The following is a 22392-nucleotide window of genomic DNA, read 5'->3' on the forward strand; positions in this document are numbered from 1 at the left end:
CCTCAAGCTGTTGGAGAGGGGCAGAGTGAATTGGCCTTGAAGATTAGCCCTCACTCCAGTTAATTTGTCATGGGCTAAAGGCACTGTCTGCTCACCACTCAGACTTTGCTGCTTAAATGTATTTCAAGTCTAGACAAAGTATTTGAGAACATGCTGTTAACACTTCAGAGAAGGTTCAGGTTTTGAGAGGTTCCTAGAGGTATCTTAGGTATGCAGTGAGGCGGGAGAAGGAAATACATGGTATTTTCAGGACTGATTTCATATGATAAATGGTCAAACTTGGAGCAAACCAGGAAGTGAGGACCAGAGCAGGAGCTGTCTTCCTGTTCTCCATGCAGCATGCCTAGCACAGAGCAGTCCTTGTTCAAGATTTGTGGTGATAAACTATCATAAAGCCTATCTATAAATGTAAGCCAGCTATACCTGCTTGAGGCCCTGCTCTGTAAATGATATTGTAAAAGATACCCAGGGATCTACAGAAGGCATCAGGCACCAAAGGAGTCTGTTAACTGTCACTGGTGATGTTTAATCAAATTTTAGCTAATCTACGCACTTGATTATATTTGAAGTGAGCTCAGAGAGTATGTGAAGTTGGGGGAACTTTTACTTCTATTAATAACATTCCCTGCATGTCTAAATGTCTTTCTAGGAAAACTCAAACCAGTGGACTGAAGCAGTTAGATTTGCCATGGATAAATTTAATACTTTGGGTTCCATAGGAAAGACCACAGTTCATCTGCTCAGGGTTAGAGTGCCAATCCAAGTGGTGAGGACATGTACTGGTGTGCTTAGCTCAGGCTAACACACACACATTTTTCAATGCCATGGCAGGTTAAACCTGGATGTGCAGGGCTTGGTTTTTAAGTGTCCACAGTGGCAAAGCCTGTGTTTTTCAGTAGTATGTTATGTTCAGTTGTGGGGGGTTTTTAACTGCTGTCCTCTTGTGTAAATGCTCTGATTCTAGTCTTGCATGCAAATCCTCTGCTGTAGAAGTAGAGCTCATGAGTCAGTGCTGGGCAGTATGGAGTAGGTAATTCTGAAACCCTGTTATTTACGAACGAGAAGTTGGAAATAGAAAATGACTATATGGAAGAAGTTGCTGCCACAGATCCTCCCTCTGGCTGGGAGAATTAGAGCATGGTTTACTTGACTTTCATTTGTGAGGAAAACAGGATGCTGTTATGGCTTGTCACAAAAATTATTATCCCAGGATGCTGGAAAAAAGTGGAAAAAAACCCAGGGCTTTTAATAATTATTCTTAAATTGGAATGCAGTTGTCTCAGTCGGAAGAAAGAGCTGGATGCAGTACATGGTCACTGACGGTAACACTGGTTCTTTTCTTCCCATCTACACAACCCCTTGTGCACTCACAAGGGAGGCCTCAGTGGACTAAAGCATGGTTATTTCCCAACCATAAATATGCAAATCCCCATCTCTTAAAGGAGGGTGATTTACTGGCTAACCAAAGCTCAGGGATTACTGCTTTTGTCTCACATTTGTATGGTGACTGACTCAATGGGGTCCCAGTCCATGACTGGCACTTCTGCAACACAAATAAATGAAGAGCTCCACTTCTGTTCTAACATATGCAACCACATGCCTTCAGCAAACAAGAGGTCTCCTTTTGCCTCCTCCTGCCTTAAAGCCAACAGAGCACGGCAGGGAGAGCAAGACTTGCTTTTTACAGCCTGCTTTGGTAGTTTGTTTCAGTAGGGTGAATGGGAATGACATCCTGCACCCCCTGCCATTCCTGGTTTCCCCTATTCTTGTGGCTGTACTGGTCTGAATCCCCTTGAAATTCATGCAATATAAGAGAAAGATACTTCCGGATCACGGAAAAACCCGAGCATTGGTTTAGTCACACAAGGGCAAGTAAAACAGACAAAATTAAAACTCATGTACATTCTCAAAAAGAAAACAAAAGCCCACCACAAAACCCAGAAGATATTCAGTGTCCCAGGAAAATCTAACAGGAATTCTTCCTGGGCAAGGAACATAATTCTTTCCTTGGATGTGGTTAGTATATTTTTGGCCAGGTATTTTGGCCACATGTAATTTTGATTATTATTATAATTATTAATTACATCAATTTAAAGGCTTTATTTCTTGGCCAGGTTTAAGGCTCTGGAAACCCACAGTCCCCAAACAATGTTGGATATGAAGTACAAGATGACTGAGCCAAACAGGCTACATGTATGTGACTGTGCAAAGTATAATAATAGAACCAGTACAAAATGCATCATTTTCAGTCAGAGCAAATAGCATTGATATAAAATACATCTGCCTGAAAATTCCACGGCCTTTTATTTTACTTATGGAGGAGATTAATTTGGAGAAATGTCTTATTATTTTAATACAGAAGAGCTCCCTGATACGTTTCACTTCATAAGAGTCAAATCGAGTTTCCAATGTGGTTCATGTGGCAGATATTTTTTATGAAATACAAGCCTCTTAAGCCTGAAATTCCCATTTGTTTCTTGTATGTAATCATGAACTGTTGAGTCATCATTCCTTCTCCTGACAAAATCACCATCTTTTTGAAATAGCACAGTATCCACCTATCTATCTTAACTCCTCAGTTTATCAACAATTCATAGCAAAAGCAGGTGTGAAACAGCAACTGTTTTGTATTTGCATTTGAAATGGTGCAAGTTTCTTGGTGGAGCAGTAGTCATAAAAGGGTTTGAAGTGAAACTGCAGAAAAGTAAAGAACTCAGCTTCTCCAGTTCATGATCTAGCACATTCATGTACACCAACCCTGCCATGGTAGCAGTAGCATCAGGTGGAGGTAGAAACATCGATTTTCCCTGAGCTAGAGCCCACATCTGAACACAGAAAATAAAGTTGTGACATTGCATTCATATGTGTGATTTTTCCTTTCTCTTTTTCCTCACATTGCCCTTTCAAACTCATGTGTACTGGTCCTGGATTCTTTCGCATGGCTTCTGCTGGAGGAGAACTTCCTGGAAGAGCAAACTCCTTCAGTCAATCTAGTGCAGAGTCTCATGTGTCATCTGCCCATGCAGAGGATATGTGCACATCCTTGTTTTCTGAAAGCAGAGTCAAAACGAGTCAATTTCCTCACTTTCATTTGCCACACAGCACTCCAGCTGCCAGGCTCTCTGCCCTTCCTGACTTCCTGCCATGGACCCTTCACTTACATTTTTCTTGCTGTCTTCTTGGCTTTTTGACCACTTCTCTCTGTTTGTTCTTTGGTTTCTCCTTTGTGCTGCAAAGGAAAAACTACCAGATAACATCCATCTCCTTAACACATTAAGATCCAGAAACAGTAGTGCAGCTTTCAAGCAGTGTTTTGGTTGCTTTCTCCTACATCTGAAGCAATCTCACTCAAACGGAACTGTTCATTCCATAGATGTCAATATATAGGTTACAATTATACCTATTTGATTCAATGACCTTTAATCCAGCTGCGGCAATAGTAATTACATCTAAACTGCCATAAACATGTTTCAGAGTCAATACTCTATGTAAATATATCCATTCAAAACTCCAAGAGGTTCTGCCTCTTGTTACAGAAAGACAGAGGAATTGAAAACTGCACAGGCTACACTGTGTTTGCCTTCAGGAGGTTTATTTGACAAGCTGAAAGGTTAGAAGTGTGATGGGTCAGAGAAAGTGAGCTTAGGTTTTGGCAGAATTCAGCAGGAAGATGTATGCTTTGCTACAAGGCCATGGTCATGGGTGGCAGTGAGCTAGTCCTTGAGTTTGCACCCAATGTGCATCAATTGGAGTGAGAGAGAAAATCAAAAGGAATTGCATCAGTTGGTATTAAATCCAAGTTCAGGTTTAAGTTCTACAGAAAAGCTTGGGAGAAGAGAAAGGAAAATCTTGTGAAATATCTCTGGAAAAAGAGTTCTCTGTGGCAGTTTTTCGTGATTAATTATACTGCTGTAAGTCACCCACTCTTCTCACTGGTGTCATGGATTGAGCTACAGGTCAATAGAAGCCTGTATTTAGACTGGCTGGAAGCAAATGCAGGTTCTTATGCTTCTGATGGTAGCTAGGTAGCCTATGTAAAATGCATGGCTTGTCTCAGCCAAGTTTTAATTAGGCAGCTGTCCTCATTACAGAACAAGTTTAGCAATTCACTCACGTAGGCAATTCCACTTGCAATGTGAAGGATAAAATAGTCCAGAGCATTAAGCACCACCTCACGCTTCAAAAGAGCATCCTGAGGGCAGGGCTGTGATGCACTGAAGAGGGAGACAAGTTATACCGATGATGTTTGGTCTATTCCTGCTCTGTGGCTCAAGGAGTTGATTTTCCCTGTGTGTCAGTCTCACTGGCACCTGTGCTTTTTCATCCACTGGCAATTTTCATCTTCTTCCTTCACAGCTGTCTAAATCTGGGGTTCCCTTGGTCTCCTTCAGCTACAAGTTCGGCAATGACGGGCTTCTGTTTGGGTTGGAAGGGATCTTAAAGCTCATCCGATTTCAACCCCCTGCCATGGGCAGGGACATCTCACAACAGACCAGGTTATTCAAAGCCCCATCCAGCCTGGCCTGAACACTGCCAGAGATGGGGCAGCCACAGCTTCTCTGGGCAACCTGTGCCAGTGCCCTAACACCCTCATAGTGAAGAATTCCCAGGTTTTATGTGAAATATCTACTTTAACCACTTGGTACTGTTACTTTTGTACAGAATTATTATTTTCACAGGCTGAAAAATATTAGAAAATGCATGGAAACATTATGTTCAGAACTCCAGGCTGCATCCATGGGCAGGGGTCTGTCACTCCGGCTTTTATCTAGCGCGAATAGCAGAGAGAAGATGGGCTTGGATTTCAGAAAACATCTGCTTTTTACTGTGGGAACCTGGTGCTTACACAACAGGATTGATATTTTGGGGTACTCTTGATCTTCAAAGTGGTGAAAAGAATGATTGATTAGACCACAACTTTTCGGCTATTTCTGACATGCAAATCCCCCTCTCGCCAGCTCCAGTTTCTGCATATGTGCATATGGGGCCGCATAGGTCCTGTGGATTTTAACCTACTTCCAGTAAATTGTCTTGATCTTTCCTGTTTTACGTGAATGCCTTAGAAGTTGTTCATGGATCTGTAGGCATCTCTGGGTTACGGTTTGAAAACCACTGGATTAGTCAACCTGCAGCACCAACGCATGTGTGAACCAGTCCTAGGCTTCTCTTTGGTGTAGCAACAGAGTGTTGTGTTCACTTAGAATACAGTACCTTTTGAGCTGTGTGACTTGGCTGTATCAGAGTACCTGCTAAGGTTCTGAAAGTCTTTCCCTGAAGCACATCTACAGGCAAGATTTGTTGATTTAAATAGCTATGTGGCTCACAAGTCAGTGAGGTTAAAAATGCAGTAGGAAGCCACTGTAAACATTGCATCACTGGCTGAGGAGAATCTGGAGACACGAAGTCGAATGGTCTAGCAGAAACTCCCTTTAAATACACCTTGGACAGCTGCCTGAGAGATGGGAGGGATTCAGCAGCTGAGGTTTACATTACAAGTTGGGGTGGATGTTTCTACCAATAAATATGAGCAGCCTTGCATGCCAGTCTGCAAGCAGGACTGTGCTTGAAAATGACTTCTTTGTTTTGCCAGATGTTGGCTGCTCCTGTTGGCATCAGTGGCGAAACACATCCGGTTTAACAGGAGCATTTTTGGGCCCTTCAGGAATGTTTACAGAGGTACATGGCTATATGGTCTGTAACATAGAACCGACAGGCATAAAAGTCAACCTTCATTTCCTCATGTATAAGCTAATGGCTAATGTGGAAGGTTGAAATTCACCAGCTGAATGTTGGCTGCATTTAGTGGAATCACAGGCTGCTCAGGAGAAAACATGAGTAGTTACTGGTAGAAATGTTAACAGACTGGTCTATGGAGCAGTAAACATCACCAAGGGTTTCTAAGCCCAGGTTTTCTTAAGGAAAGAAAACTCCCAAACATGTGGCTGTGAAGAAGAGAAATTTATGGAATCAGCATGCCTAGAAATGGCTCTGCAAATGGTAAATTTGAGAACAAACTAATACTTTAAAGAGAAGGCCAGGGATAAACTCTGGTATTACTAGAGGGAAGCAGTTGTTCTCTTCCCCTACCCATGTCCCCATCTGCTCTCTCCTTTTACCAGCTCTGGAGCTCACCTACCTGAGCTGAGCCCATTCAACTCAGTCTAACAGAATCATAGCATCATAGGACCATAGAATGGTTTGGAAAGGACTTTGAGATCATCTAGCTCCAACCCCCCTGTCATGGGCAGGGATGCCTCACACTAGATCATGTCGCCCAAGGCCCCTTCCAACTCTCTCACTGGATTAGTTTTCTGCTGTCCTAATGTGTTGAATCGGCTCAGCAAAAGAGGAGACAAACCCACTACCAAAGACAGGCAGAAGGTCCAGGCCAGGAGTACAAGAATGAAGTAAGTAAGGGAGGTCATTCCCCTTTTTGGGGCAGCAAGGCCCCTGAACAACCCAAGCCTTATTGTACAACTTCACCCCCCTCCGTGTGTGTTCATCTGCAATGTGACCTAAGACCCCATCCCAGACAGCTGTAAGATTGCTTGGCCATTTTAAGGAGAAATACTAGGAAGGGCAGAGGAGGACCTTCAGCCTCTGGTTATTTTGCCTGTATTCCTTACAAAATTGATAGATTCAAGCCTAATCTAAAAAACTTTATGCCCCATAGCCGCGTCTTGCTATATAACCAAGCACAAGACCAAATAACCAGTGCTTGGTGAGGATGTGTGTGGACAGCAGGGCAGATCATATGTGTAGGTGCTTGAGCAAAAGAGAACTGATGTCAGCTGTGGGGGCAGGTCCTTGTCTTTTTGGGCTCTGAGTTCTACCGAGTCACGTACTCGACAGTCCTCCTTTCTGCTTTGTGTCTATTGTCTTTCACCCTGCTTGTGTTCTTGACGTCATGCCCTCCCGCCTCCCTGTTCCCTACTTTTTAACCTCACTTTCCATCTCTATCACTGTGGTCTTCAAAAAGGATTGTTTGTAGCCACTTTTATTAGCAGAAAGAAAAACAGAGGAAGACCACAAGAAAGGAGGAAGCTGCAGAATAAATAATGATTGTACCTCACCATGAGAGCTTCTTTTGATCCGCTACAAAGATAAATAAATGTCTCCATACCAGCCGGTAAGGAGAGGTGAACAGATCTGTGAGATACAGATGCTTTATTGTCTAGGATACTGTTTTCTTGATCTGTATCTTGCAGGAGCAATGACAACATGTCTGAAAATGTCAAGATGTTTTGGAGAGATTTTTGTGTTACCTCTCCCTGTCCTTGACACATTTTAATTCAAGATATTCTCATCAACACACAGAATCATAGAATGGTTTGGGTTGGAAGGGACCTTAAAGCTCATCCAATTCCAACTCCCTGCCATGGGCAGGCACACCTTCCATTAGACCAGGTTGCTCAAAGCCCCATCCAACCTGGCCTTGAACACTGCCAGGGATGGGGCAGCCACAGCTTCTCTGGGCAACCTGTGCCAGGGCCTCACTGCCCTCACAGGGAAGAACTTCTTAAATCGTTGCTAGTTCAGGAAAATATATATTGATTTGCACGCAAACATAATCATAGCTCCTGATGCATATGCATGGCATAGCACCTGACGTCTGTTTTCAGTATTGCTGCCTGTAAATAAGTAGGACAGAGCCTTCCCCAGTTAGTATTTAACAGAACTGGTATTTTAGCTGCTCAGATGGCTTTTATTTAAAACACACAGGAGACAGCACAAGAGCGATGTTCGGTAGCTAAGGCATGTATAAACATCAGGTTAACCTGACTTCAGGACAAGCGCTAGTACAAGGACAGCTCTCCACTGGAGAACACGTTGTCTGATGCAGCTGGGGCCATGGCTCCCTGTGCTTGAGCAGCTTCCGTGTCACCCTGCCTCCTGCTTCTCCCCTCGGGTCACCCTCTGTAACTAACCTGCACAGCTGGCCACGTCCACAGCCCGCTAACGGACCGAGCCCTGCAATAACCACACACAGATGTGGGGTGGCGATGGGCAAGGGGCTCCGGGGCGGGGGGCTAAGCGGCAGTGCTGCCGCACAGGAGCCCACAGCCTCGCTGCAGGTGTAAGGCGGGCTTCTTCGCCCTGCTCTGTCCTGCCAGCCGCGGGGCTGGGTGAGGACGATCCAGTCCTGTGTTCTTGTGAGGTTCCCTCCTCGCAGCCGGCTCCGCCGCTCGTTGTACCCTCCACAGCAGCCTGGCACAAACCCGGCGCAGACCCCTCCTGAACCACAAAAAGCTGGGATTAGCAAACCGAAGGCGCGGTCACGCTGTCGGGAGCGGCGGTCAGAGGGCAAGGGGCGATGCCTCTCACTTGTGGTAGTGGTGAACTGTGAGAAGGACTCAACTTGAATGCAAACCGCATCCCCGCGGGCCGGGGCACTGCCTCTGCATGGCGCACCTGCACCCACTGTCCAGCCCCCGGCGGCGGGCAGGGCCGGGCCGCGTTGCCGCCTCCCGCCCGCTCCGCCTCAGCCCCGCGCCCGGGCGGGCTATAAGAGGCGGCGGCGGCGGCGGTGCCGAGCTGCCCGTGCTGGCGGCGGGAGCAGGGGCGGCAGCGGCGCTGGGGCACTGCCGCCATGAAGTCACCTCAGGGCCAGGGGCCGGCGGGTCAAGGTAGGAGCGGCGAGTGACGCGCGGGGGGGCCCTTTCCCCTTCCCGCCGCCGGGGTAGGGGGTCTGAGGGAGGGATGGATGGGTGGATGGATGGATGGAGGGCGGGCGGTGGGTACCCCCTTCGGGCGCGGGGCTTGGGTCCCGGTCCCGGCGGGTCCTGACTTTGTTGCCGCTGTCCGGCAGCGCTGGGTGAGGACGGCGGCGGGGGCCTGGCCGAGGCGCTGGGGGAGTTTGACACCGTGCTGGCCGAGTTCTCCTGCCCCGCCGGCCGGCGCCGCTTCCACTACGGCGAGCACCTGGAGCGCATGAAGCGGCGGAGCAGCGCCAGCGTCAGCGACGGCAGCGGCCTCAGCGACTCCGAGAGTGAGTGTCCGGCTGTCCCGTGGCGGGTGCCAGAGGCAGTGTTAGCAGCAGAAGGGGAAGGGAGGGCGAGAGCTCCTGGGGGAAGCCACATCAAGGCTGGGTTGTGAGGAGAGGCTGAAACACTCTTTACGGGAGGAGGTCAAGTGGGCTCCTGGGACACCGGGGCACCCCGGCGTGTCAAAGAAAAGACGTCTTACAGCAGTCTTCCAGTCCCAGCAGAGATCCTATCAGAAACCTGGAGAGGGACTTTTTAGAAGAGCATGTGGTGATAGGACAAGGAGGGGATGGCTTTAAACTGGAAGAGGGGAGACTTAGATGAGATACTAGGAAGAAATTCTTCCCTGTGAGGGTGCTGAGGCACTGGCACAGGTTGCCCAGAGAAGCTGTGGCTGCCCCGTCGCTGGCAGTGTTCAAGGGCAGGTTGGACGGGGCTTGGAGCAACCTGGTCTAGTGGAAGGTGTCCCTGTCCATGGCAGGGGGCTGGAACTGGGCGGGCTTTAAGGTCCCTTCTAACCAAACCATTCCATGAGGTTCTTAATTTAACAGGGACTGTTTGCTCTATCTCAGCAGCCAAAATATGATTTGAGAGAAAGTTAACTAAAGTGTGCTTTCCAGAACAGGCGGAAACTCGTACAGGTTTATGGCTTAGTGTTATCATTATTTCAGAAGTGATAATTTTAAGCTAATTTGCACACAAGTGTACCAGTTGTATACAAGTGGTGCATGCAGAACATAGCACAGGAAGGGTGGGAAGCAAATTCTGACTCACGACCTGCTTTAGGCAAGAAAACAGAATTGGAACTAAGTTTTTTGTTTTGTTTTGGTGGTTTTTGGTTTGTTTTTTTTTTTTTTTTTTTTTTTTTTTTTTTTTTTTTTTTAGTTAACTTAGAAAAAAGTTTTATGCCTGTTATTTTTTGGTAGTCTGGGAGAAAAACTTATTTTCTTTTCCAGACAATGAGGCTGGAAACTGCTGTTCTCCTTGGGGGCAGTAGACTCAAGGTCTACTTTGTTAGAAGTAAGTTCTGCTAAAAGCAAGCTATACCCAATATTTTGGGACCTTAGTCCTAAACTGTATAGGAAGCTTTATGAAACTTATCTTTTTTTCCAGCTATTTCTAATAAAATCGCTCCCCTAATTTCTGTTTTAAATATTTTACCAGTTCAGAGACTTACTTCACAGTTCTGTTGACTTAGTGCTAAAACATTAACGTAATCTTCCTTGTACTGAAGCTGTGACAGCATAGCTTCTCCATATTATCAGTCCTTTATTTCATCAGCATGGGCAGGATGCATTTCACTTCATGGACAGGTAATGTTTTACCTGCCCTGAACATGGATACCCTGCCTGTCAGTGCCTTTGGGTTTATATTTTTTCCTGTAGTCAGTGGGGATATGTGGATCAGATATCTGCTGTTTCATAATGTAGTGGGTGAATCACTCCTTGTAAATATCTTCTTCTGAGGAAGGTTTGGAAGTGCGTGCCCAGTTTAGGCTGGACACTTGCCTTTGGATGGCTGAGGGTGTGTAGGGTGAGGTCTGCCTTTACTGAGACAAGCTGATGAAGTATGTGAGCTCTGCTTTAAAAAATAATAAAAGCTTATTATCAATTGCAGCAATACAGCCCTAGTGTTACTATTTCTTGTGCAGTCTTCAGTATTGTGATACATTAACCTCTTACATACTCTTACCCACAAATGAGATACTTAAAATGATAGAGTGAAAAAATCTACTGTTAAGAAAATCGTAAAAAAACCCCAAACCCAACCAAACAAAAAGAACCCAACCCCCTAAAAACAGAATCAAGAACTTACTCTTCTTGAACAGATAAAGACATCTGTAGTTGCTTGTTCAGAAAACTTAAGTCTTGAACACTGCTTAAAATTGCTCTGTTAGTATTGGCAGGAAGGCATTTTGGAGGAAGATGGTGTTCTCTGGCAGGGTGGGAAGACTGGTGAGAAACAGCATCTTGTGTGAATGGGCAGACCACATCTTCAGGAAGATCTGGAAAATAAAAACATGTGTCACAAATCTGCACTGATTTAGATTGAAGACATTAATGGATAGCAGGATAGGCAGGGTTTGATGGCTCTAGACAAAGTCCTCAAGGATCTTGCATGAGAAACTTGTCAAGCTTTCAAATCCCATTCAGTGTTCTGGTTCCTCCCTTGGCGATGCATCGCGTGGAAAATGGCTCTGCAGAAATTGAAATCACTGTCTTCTGGACACAGGCATATACTGGACTAGGAGGGTGCACCTAGAGTAGCCTATTGGCATCCAAAAGTGTCAACTGTATGAGGATACATTTAAGAGAGGAGAAATGGTAGAACAGCCAGCTCTCTTTGCTTCTTGGAGAAGGCCCAATAAATCACTTCCTCCTAAAGGCATCGTTCATTGCAGACAGCTTCTTATTTTGAAGTTACAGTAAGATTGGAGAGGAGTTGCAGATTTTTGAGGAGAACCTTTTATAAACCAGGCTCCAGTGTCTGATGTAACCCAGCTACACTCCCTGCATCTAATTTGAGAATAGACGCAGGGAGTTTCCTACTTACCCAAGCTCTTTCTGTTCAAACTCAATTTTTTTTCCTCTTAGGTTCACCTTTCCTTTGGTCTGTCATGTTTAGTGCAAGTGTAGTGCTGAATTCATGACTCTGCTATTTCCATGGTAATGCTTAGGTTAAACACCACTGCAAGGTCAAGGAGAACATGAGCTGAAAGAGCAAGTTCCGACAACACCAATCTGTAGCAATGCAAAAGGAATTCCAACAATATTACCTGCAGATATTTTGAATGATCCTCTTGTTCATGAGCACTCTTTGCACTTTTGCAAAATCTTGTTATCCAGTGCCAAGACTCTTTCAAGTGCACTTTGTTATATATGCATAGAACAGTTCAGATTATTGTATTTAGCACTATCTCTTGTTTGTTGGTTTATCTAATCCTCCTAACTGATGTGGTGTGGCTGAAGGTTAGGCGTATGTATCTTTTGGCCACTCCTGAAGTGTTATGTTTTGTGTCTAGGGTGGGACTGCAAGGGGAGGTAATGTTTTAAACTGTTACAACTGTCTGTTTCAAGGCCCTTGAATCAATCTTAAATTCAATTTTACATCAAGCTAGTAATAGATATCAACTGATCATGCTTGAACAATACTGTTTATTACGGTAAGGAAAGCTTTCGTCTCCTGGGGCTTCTCCCATGAGGATGAGCCCATTTAATTTAACAGAAATATTTACAGATCTTTATCAGTTATAGTTAATCCTGCGAGTATTGCTTTTAACCTTAAAAATCCCCTCTTGAGTGGGCTAGCTCCAAAAATACGAAGTGAAATTCTGATCCTGCATATTTTGAGCTCCTAAGGAAAAAAATTTGAAGATACTGCAGTGGAAAATTGGCAGGATAGTGCTTGGTTCTCCCACATCTTTTCCTGTTATTTGAGTAAATGCTCTTTGAATGAGCTCTGTCTTGGCCATGGTTAAGTATTGTACATAACATGATAGACTCTAGACCTTACAGTAATAGAAAAGCTTGCATGTGCAGATGTTCATGATGATCTTAGTACTTGGTTCACAAGTATTACATTAACCACAACAGCTGATGGGGTCAGTGCTGGGAAATCATGATGCAACTGTTACTCCAACATTCTTTGAGTTGCTGGACTGTGAGTATCAGTTATGTTTCAACTCGATGTATTCAACTGCTTCAATGTATAACAGCTTGTAATTTAGGTTATTAATCATGCTGAAACCTCTAAGTTGACGGATATCGTATAACTCTTTGCTATTTTCAGCATATGTTGGTTGTGATAAAATAAGATTTGTGTTAGAGTGCTGTGCTGGTAAAAGCCACTTTTGTAGATGCAGCTATATAGACAAACTCTTACAGGTATAATTTGCTTCCTGTGTGTTGGAATAAGCTTGCAGAGAAAAGTGCAGGCTTGCCTGTGTAAATTGCATGTCCTAGTATATTGTGCTATGTGCTAGTACATTGTACTAGCATGATGTCAGTGCATTGTGCTAGTACAGTATATGGCAATGTCAGGATTAGGATAATGAAGAGAAAGTTGGACTTCATGAGAGGTTGAGAAGGGAAGCGCTTTAGTGTTTCCTGTGCCAAAGTTATAATAACACTGTAAAGCTAAACCATAATCTGCTGTTGTGCTCTGAGAAATGGTTATCATTTTTAGCTCTGGATGTGTTTTCTTGAGACAGGTTCAGCTTCCAGCCTCTGTTAAAAGTGTTGCAAAATAAATGCACTGATTCAGTTCGTGCACTCATACAGCCTGCAGTGTATCTTCATAGTTATATTTAGGAGTATGTAAATGCTTTATAACAGATATGTCCTGGCTTTTAAATACAACAAGATTGCCCCCTCAGTGCATCTAGAACTCTTTAATTTTATAATTTCAAAATTAAGTAGGTGCAGGTTTATTAAGGGGTTGAACAATATTTGTTAACACCCAATGCCTGCTGTAGTGCAAGCATTCATGGTTACATGCCATGGATGTCTCTGTGTGCTTGTGCTAATGCCTGCACTATCTACAGATGAAGCCTTGGACGTTTTATACTGCAGCACTCATCCTGAAAAGCCTGTTTACATTGGCAGTCTTGCAGTATGTGACAATAAAGAAGGTACAGAAAAAGGCAACAGAAATGACTGAAAACATAAAATAGTTTCCAAATGATTAAATAGACTGGAGCTGTCAGGCTAGAGGAGAGATGTCTTGGGTGGGGACAAGCTAGTCTTCCAGAAAATCCTAAGTGACATTAGGAGAGTGACTTCTACCTCACCCAGAATGAGGAAATAAAATTAAATCAGCATGTTTCAAGAAAAGAAGAGTGATTGCTTCTCATGGTGTATAGTTAAACTGTAAAACATATTGCCTTAAGGTATCATTGATGTTAAAAGTTTACATCCTCAAAAACTAGATAAACTAGATAAACTCTTCTACAGGCCTCTGCTATGTGACACAAAATGTGGAGTAAGTGAACTTGTGCTCTTAGCAGCAAATCTCAGTCTTATATGATGAAGAACAAAAGATTCTGAGAAGGTAAATTGTTTCCTCAAATATTTAATGGCCTGCCTCAAAGAAGAAGGGAATAGAATATTTATAATGAAAAAAAAATGAAGAAAGACTCCCATGGAGAAATAACATTTTATTAAATTATGTGATTAAATTACCAGTACATTCAAGGGGAAGAAAACCCAGATGTTTCAGGTGCACAACTTTCTCTCCAGGTACTTTAATGAGAAATGTGCTTTTTTTGGTAGGATTTCCTGTTCTTTCCAGCATACCTGTTCCTCTTACACTTTATAAAGGAAGCATTAATAAAGAGGAAGGTTGGAGTTGGAAGCACTGTCTCTCAGGTAGTAAGTGTGGTGAGGAAATGGAAAGTGTGAATAGTGAGAATGCATGCTTATACATCTGAATTTCAGGCTTCCCAGGTCACTTCCTTGTAACTGTGATTTGAAATCTTTTAAACCACAAAGCCTAGATGTGTCAGTAGTGAAAAGGTGTGATTTTTATGTCAGCATTGGAACAGATGTTTGTTTTGTTAGCTTAGGCAAAAAAACTCACAAAAATAAACATTGGAGCCAAATGTAACTGTGGTTATGATCAAAATAAACACTGCCCTTGAGGGCTGCAACATATGTATTGTGAAACAGGCTCTTTGCATCATGAATATTTCTCACTTCTACTGATGGCATTAGAAATTCCTGATTTTACTGTAATTTTTTAGCAAGTAGGCTATGTTCTGACTAGGAATGAGTTGTGCAGTCTGTTCATTAAATGCTGAGCTACTGTTTTATAATGAATTCATGGCTTATAGGGACTTTAGCCAAATTCTAAAGCTCCTCTCTCCAAACTTAAGATGTGTTTTATTTCCACACCCCCCCCCCAAAAAGCTTTCCCCACTGAAAACTGTATTAAAGATTTTTGCCTACTCCAGTGCTCTTTAAAATTGTATCTTGAACTATGGTACTAGAAAGAGCATAAGATCAAAGAAGTCAGACAGCTGAACTTTTTCCATTGTCTGTTTTAAAATTAAATTTGAGGTTTTCCTCCTTCAGTTAATTACTGACCAGAACCTTTCAATTGGTCATTTTGTGGGGACATTCTATATTTACATGGTGTTGCCCTGGTTTTTCCTTATGGTTTAACCAGATATTGGAACAGCAAAGGTCAATACTAACTACAGATTACTTTGCCAAAGTAAAATACTCCTATGTTTATTCCAACCCCCTAATTTTGCAGTTGTTGGTTTAGTTTGACTCATGTAAATTGGTAGCTTAACTCTCAGATTTTAAGGACTTGATTTTAAAAAGACAATTTGAGTGTTTTGGGTTGATTTTTTTTTAAATAGCCAAAGGGGCATAGTTTATATACATGCACAGGCAGTAGAATCAATACACAAAATGAAAAATAAGGAATGAATGATAAATGAACTTGCATCTCAGTGAGAGAGAAGGGGCTGGATGAGGAAGGACAGCAGCAATGAGAAATCCTTGGCATCAGCCTCTGGTTATTGGGTTGCAGTGGATGTTGCGTTTGTATGGCAGTGGAATTTTTCCAAGGGCTATTATTGGAGGTGAATGGGCAAATCTTGGCTGTGGCATCTACTAGAAAGCAAGGACTTGAAGTGTCCTTTTCCCAGAGCTTTCTGCCCTACAGCCACACTTTGCCAAAGTGGGTATTTTTATGTGTTGGATATCACAAGTATTTCTTTTTAAGAGTGCGTTGTTTTCAGCATTTGTTATAATGATCTTGATGGCAGAGTCAATGCATTCCTCCTTCCGTCACCAGAATTGCTGCTGCATGGTGACATTTGTAAGCCACAGCCAGTAGCTAAAGTATGTTTTTGCTTTTTGAGGAAGATAAATGTTGATGTTTTCCTGAAACTATTAATATTACAACCCATCAGAAGATAACACTTGTTTGTGAAAACATTTCATCTTTTGAGACTGTAAGAAAAACATTCAGTTTTTTTAAAACAACAGTTCTGTCTTATTTCTTTTTTGCCCAGTTGTAAATATTTACCAGCATAAGGTTTGGGGAAGCCAGTATGAAATAACATTTTCTGGTTTAAATACGTTTTGAGGTGAGCCAGTACTTTCAACTGCTTATAGAAGGAATATGGAGAGAAAACCACAAGAAAAATCAAGGGTGGCTACTAGCTTGGATGTATGTGTACATGGATATAAAAAGAATTGCATGAATAGTTTGCAGATTATTTAAATGGCTTTCGTAAATTGAGTTGCCCTCACAAGCATTCACAAAAAGAACATTTTATTCCAGCTATATATAAGAGCAACTGGAGCTTTAGATTTGGTGTATGACATGGATTGGTTTGTAATACAAATTCCCAGCATCACTACATTTGGTGTCTGGATACTAGTACCATAGACTCCCTGTTAAAGTACACTCAGTTTTGTAGCCATTATTCTCTGGCTTATTTTTTTCTTAATTCAATGAGCTCAAAAGGCTGTAAAAATATTAAATAATTTGGAAGTTTTTGTTCTGCTCTTCTTAGTTCCATTGCCCAGAAAATGTTTAATCTATAGTCTGTTCCGTCAGTGTTTCAGTGAGTTGTGCTCTTGGCTACAGCACTGCTTGTGTGAGTTATTTGGCTTTTTTGTGGTGCTAGGGGTTTTGTTCTGAACAGCAAGAATTTTCCATTCAGAGTTTCTTGGTCACTAGGGTTTGCATCTTGGCTGGAAAGAGATGTGGATTTAGTAGAAAGTTGGTCTGTAAGCTGATTTCAGGGGGAAATTTGTCATACCTCTAACTGTTACTTTCAAACCATTAGTGTGCAGGATTCAAAGTGTGGTGTACAACACCAGGGACACGCATAATTGCAGAGCAGTGTCAGATTCACACCCCTCTCCTCCCACCCTCCGCCCTTAGGTTGCTTTTTATGGTTTTAGGAACTACTTTTTTAAAATAAAAGCTATTTTTTCAGTTTTCTGTCTAAAAATATCTGAATTCTGCATTGTATTCACCAAATCTCTCTCGTATCTGAAGTTTCAAGTAGATTGGTTTTGATCTGCTCAGGTTTAGAGAGGAGAACAGGTGCTTAAAAGTGAAGATAAAGAAATCACAATGAAAAACTAGCAAGAAGCAGCATACCCTTCTTTCTAAACAAGAAATACTGACTGGTGGCTGATTTGGACAACCAATAGTCCCAGATAATAGATGTCAGTCATGCCATTTGCTTATGTTTGCGTAGTGCTGTAGGTGGCATGTGCAGGAGCTGCTTGAATAGTGAACTGTGAAAAGATACGGTAATGTGGTGGATCAACATGCATGCAGAAGAATAAAATAGGTTGAAGGCTGAAACTTGTCACAAGCCTTTTCAGTGTGTATTGCAACAAAGGTAGGCTTGGAAGCTAGCACAGAAGAAACAGGGAAACGTAGAATCATAGAATAGATAGGGTTGGAAAGGACCTCAAGATCATCTAGTACCAGCCCTCTCTGCCATGGGCAGGGACACCTTCTACTAGACCAGGGTGCTTAAGGCCCTGTCCAACCTGGTCTTGAACGCTTAGTAGATGCAGCCATGTGGTCTGATTTGGCACTGTACCTCTGCTCCTGTAGAAGGTGGTTTAATGCTAGTAAGGACAGCAGGCTAGAGGAGACGGGGTGTGGAGGCACACTCCTCTTCCCAAAGATGTGGAAACTTACAGTAGAGGAGTAGTCTGCTGTAGAATTATGGTCTATGTTTGATATTTGCAAGTATTGTGGCAGTATTCAGTAGAGGTGTAGATGTGAAGCTCTTGGCACGGCAAGCAGTGTTCATGCCCCCTTTTGATAATTCAGCAAGACACTCTTAATTAAATGAAGGCAGTCACCTCCTGGCATCACAAATTGGACAGGTGTCCAAGGGGCTGTGACAGTACTGATTTGGATGGACTTAATGCTGCAGTGCAACCACCTTCTAGGCTGGGGCTGTAAGGACAAATACTGTGCCTGCTGCAGGGTGGCAAAATTGGAAAGCAGTGGTAGTCACCAACCTATGTAATGAGGCATACATTTGTTCCCTAGGAAATGTGCCACATCAATGGAGGCCATTGACATGTTCGTGTTACAATGATTTCTTTTACAGTTTTCAGGTCACTGGCTCAGAACTGCAGGAACTAGTATTTTTAGTGTCTCTAACACAATGACAGTTCCTCTGTCCAGTGGAGCCATGACTAATACTTTGTATGCACTTTGCATCACAGAACTGTTATGAAAAGAGGGAAGATAAAGATCACTTTTTCTTCATACTTTTGAAACTGAAGGCCTTGTACAAAATCCAAGAACATCAGAATGGTATTGGAACCTTTCCCCTTGCTTTCCAGGGCATGTAAAGCTTCCTTTGAAAGGTCACCTGCAAGACTGCAGAACATCTTGTGTATAGATGTACTGCTCATGAACTCCAGAGTTGCAGAGTAAAACAAAATTAAAAGGTGCTGTATCATTTATGTGAAACACAAGACCTAAAGCTGCAGAGTAGTATATGGAGAAATCGGTGAGTTTGCTTCAGGGATGAGGACAACACTGAACATATTCTATGTTCTGGGGAACTGTGCTTGTCCTGGTGCTCTTTATTCAGCTTTTCTAATAGCTTTTTAAAACCAGGTGACCAGAATTTCCTAGAATACTGTGAATTAGGCAGGTCACACCAGGCCTGATTTAGTGGATGTGAGATAATTGCTATTCTTGTAATATTGTCCAAATGATGCTGACTGCAGGGAAAGATGACACTTTCCTTACCAGGAGTGAGGATTTGACGTAGGTCTGCTTGCTTTTTAACAGTAGGTCTGGTAACAATGCCCTTCACACAATAAATGATTTATTTTTCCCTCCGGTTTTGAAGTCTGAAGATTTGAATTCTATAGACTTTGAAGCCCAGATAGGAAAGGCCCCTTTTGTTTTGAGTTCTATTGCAAAATTGCAGGTCTTAATTTTACTTCATAATGTAACTTTCTTACAGGTGCAGATTCACTCTACAGAAATAGCTTCAGCCTCAGTGATGAAAAGCTCAACTCTCCAACTACATCTACTCCAAGCTTGCCATCTCCATCAGTAACTCCGTGTAAAGGTAAGTTTTAACTGTTGGCACTTCTTCCTAATTCTCAACTATGTAGGCTTCTTTCTAAGCCAGGATTCACATGTGTACTTTGACTTTCTTTTTCTTAATTGTAACAAATCTGATTATTACTGCAATAGCACACTGCATCTGCACATCTTTGCAGGTGACCTGCAACTCTTAGCTTTGAAACACCAAGCTGAAGAAAATTACAGTTTCTTGGTTGATGAGAAATTATGGTACTACTTACAGAACACTTCAGTTAATGCTTAACCTGCGTTACTTCTTATTGAAGAAACTAAGTAGCTTAAGTGTCCCATCTATATACAGAAGTACTTAGCCTGAGTGCAGGGGTGCATTAGGTGACTCCTCTGAAGCCATATGATGCCATTCACGTTACCACAATTACTTAGATCCATACAGACCTTTCACTGCTGATACAACCCATTTATTAATAATTAGCCCCTCCTTTGTAGCTATGCTGTTTCAAAGTAGCTTCTGTCTTGCAGCTGATCTAACTTCCCAGGGGCTTGTTTCATTCTGGTTAACTTAAATGAACTCTAGATATATCAATAAATCAATACATATGTGCTACATGGTGCTGTTATTACAACTAGTCTTCTCAGGTGCATGCTTAAGGAGCTTTTTGTGCTTTCATGTCTTTTCCACAGTGACTGGTCACAAAAACAAGTTAAATGCTTTCTTTGTAATTAGCTTGATACAAGGGAAGAATAGTGAGTAGTACTTAATAAGAAGTAGGAAAAAAGAGTTCAGTTAAACTGGCAGGAAATACTTGGCAAGGAGCTACACTGAAGGTCAAGATGCTCTTCCTGATGAGAAGACAGAAATAGATTTGGAACCAGCTTGGAATAGAGATAAGGAAGCCACTTGGGGTAAAACTAAGTTGAACGGAACCAGTGGTGTTCTTGGGAATGGAAGTTTGTGTGGATTTTTGGATCCAAATTTGTAGTGTATGTACCAAGATCAAAAGATTTGACATCACAGCAAACCAGTGATCCTGACATGATTTAAGAGGCATATATTTGGGTAGGACTGGGAGATAACTGGCTGGGGTTTGATTAGGACCATGAATGCAATATTTGAATAGACGCAATAAGGAAAACTCTCACGATAGCAAGGATGTGGCTTTTTTTCTCTACTTCAACTTCTGTTTTTTAAGGAAACTGAACAAAGGATTGCTTTGCTTTGTTTCTGTCAAATGGAGAACTATAAAAATTAGCTTTAATTCTCTCCTGTTTTCTAAGAAGGCATTTGGACATTGCAGCAACCGTATTGTACTGCTCTGAAAATAGTTCACAGTGTGTTTGATACCACTGAAAATTATTTGGAGGGTTGTGTGGTTTCAGTGTTTCTTTTGGTTGGAGAAATATATCGTGTCTAAATAGCATTGACTCTTATTTTGCAGCAAAGCTTGGAGACACAAAAGAACTGGAAGACTTCATTGCTGATCTTGACAGGACACTAGCAAGTAGGTAGATTTTTATTATCTGCATCTCACTTGGTACTGTCAAAGAATGATGAAAACCCAGTGTATGAGGGGAGAGTGAAGGGAAGTAGGCTTCATTTTAGTTTATTTATTCCTATGGATCATTAAGTGGATAAGAAGGTAAAATAGACTGAATTCTGGCCTTTGCCTGGATGTTCAAGGCGTGCAGTTTAGCTTGTGTGACAAAGGCTGTACTTCAGTGAACCCTTGTCCCCATCTCTGAGGGAACTGCAGTTCACCTCTCCTTGACAGTGACAGACATCAAGTAAACATCACTTTCTTGATTACTTGAAACTCAGCTAAAAAGTGAGGCTTTTCTTCATTATGAAGCTAAGTAACTGGAGGAAAAATTGTAGGTTAGGAAACCTGTTTATACTGGATTTAGCTTTCTGAAAGAATTAATGAGCAGGTATCTGTATTTTTTTGTCTTAGATTAAATGTCAAAAATCCTGTTTGTGCTTGTCAACCAGGAATGGAATTTAAATCACTTCTTCCTGTCACTATCTAGTTGTATTTTCCAGTTACAGTACTAGATTCTTCATTATTATTTTAAAGGAAAACAATAAAACTAAAAGAAAACACCCTCCTATTCCCAACCATGTAGTCTTCTGCTTTTTGGTTTTCTATCCTGTTATGGACGTGACACTGTGTTTTTTATGTATGGAACCAGACTGCAGAACCCAAACGAACAAATTTTTAGGATTAGACCTAAATAGCAGCATGAACAACCCCTCCCCTTCCAATAAACTATGAACTGAGAGTTTCTTGTATTCATTAGGTATTTTCCCTTCCCCGTAATTATTGAAGCCTTGGCCATCTGCATTGGACTCAACTCAAGACAGCTGCCTTTCTGAGCTTCCTACTTCCCTGTCTCCTTACTTGTATCTTAATCCCAGTTTCACTTCTCTTACTTAAAATATAATTCTAGTTTCCTGACTTCTGTCATGGATGTATGTTTGAGCTAACTTCATCTACAGCACTGAAACCTAATTGGCTGCTCTTCTGAAAGACTTCTTTTTGGCTTTTATGTTCATTTAAAAAAGGCATAATTTTGGCCTGTCAGGCGGTCTAGCAAGCTGAACATAAACAGGGTGTCTGGTATGTAAACAAAATGCAGTCTTATTTAATGTAGAACTTAATTATGCTTCTTGTTCTGTGTTTTCAGGTATGTGAAGGATAAGTGACATCAGTCTGAGACTGAGAACTGCTGCCCTTGTCTGATAACTTTGCTACCCAAGATATTTACCTTCTGAACATAACCTTTGTAAATTCCTACAAGTATTTAACTGGCAACATCAGTTTTGTGACTCTGCAGCAGATGGTATAAGATAACTTAAGTGTTACAGCTGTATTTTACTTTAAAATATAGCTTGAATTTTAATTTAAAGTTGCTTTTACGAAAATATGTTTGTAATTTTATATAGTTGGGAACTTTTAATGCTTTTTGCCATTATAATATATTTTTGTATGCAAATAAACCCTGAACTGGAATCCAGGTGTCTGAAACCTTCATGTGAACATGCAAACTCTGAAACAGAAATACAAATTAAGGTCAAGATTTAAATTATCTGATAGGCAAAAAAACCCTATCTGTTAGGCAAAATGTTATGCTGGCTTCATGTGGAACCTCCTATTTTTCTTTTCAGATTGCTTAAATAAGAGAATTTTGTACTATGTAAAATTAATATAATCAGAAAAATAAAAAGATTGGTCAAACTGCTACTTCAGATTTGCTTTAATACAAATGGAATAATACTGACTTAGTACAGATCTGAACAATAACACCTATTTCAAACCCTATGTAACAGCTTGCTTTAAAATTTCATGCT

At 41.9% G+C, this 22392-nt stretch overlaps 1 protein-coding gene across 1 annotated transcript; it reads left to right on the plus strand.

The window, feature by feature from the left end:
• Positions 1 to 8590: 8590 nt before the first annotated feature.
• Positions 8591 to 21736, plus strand: RGCC (regulator of cell cycle; the record flags this gene model as incomplete). The annotated part of the gene is made up of 5 exons (XM_080613546.1): positions 8591 to 8627; positions 8810 to 8989; positions 18961 to 19068; positions 20483 to 20545; positions 21729 to 21736. 5 exons carry the CDS (start codon positions 8591 to 8593, stop codon positions 21734 to 21736), a joined length of 396 nt encoding a protein of 131 aa, XP_080469672.1.
• Positions 21737 to 22392: the final 656 nt, after the last annotated feature.

Source organism: Psittacula echo (genome assembly GCF_963264785.1).
Source record: "Psittacula echo genome assembly, chromosome: 3".
Taxonomy (NCBI): Eukaryota; Metazoa; Chordata; class Aves; order Psittaciformes; family Psittacidae; genus Psittacula; species Psittacula echo.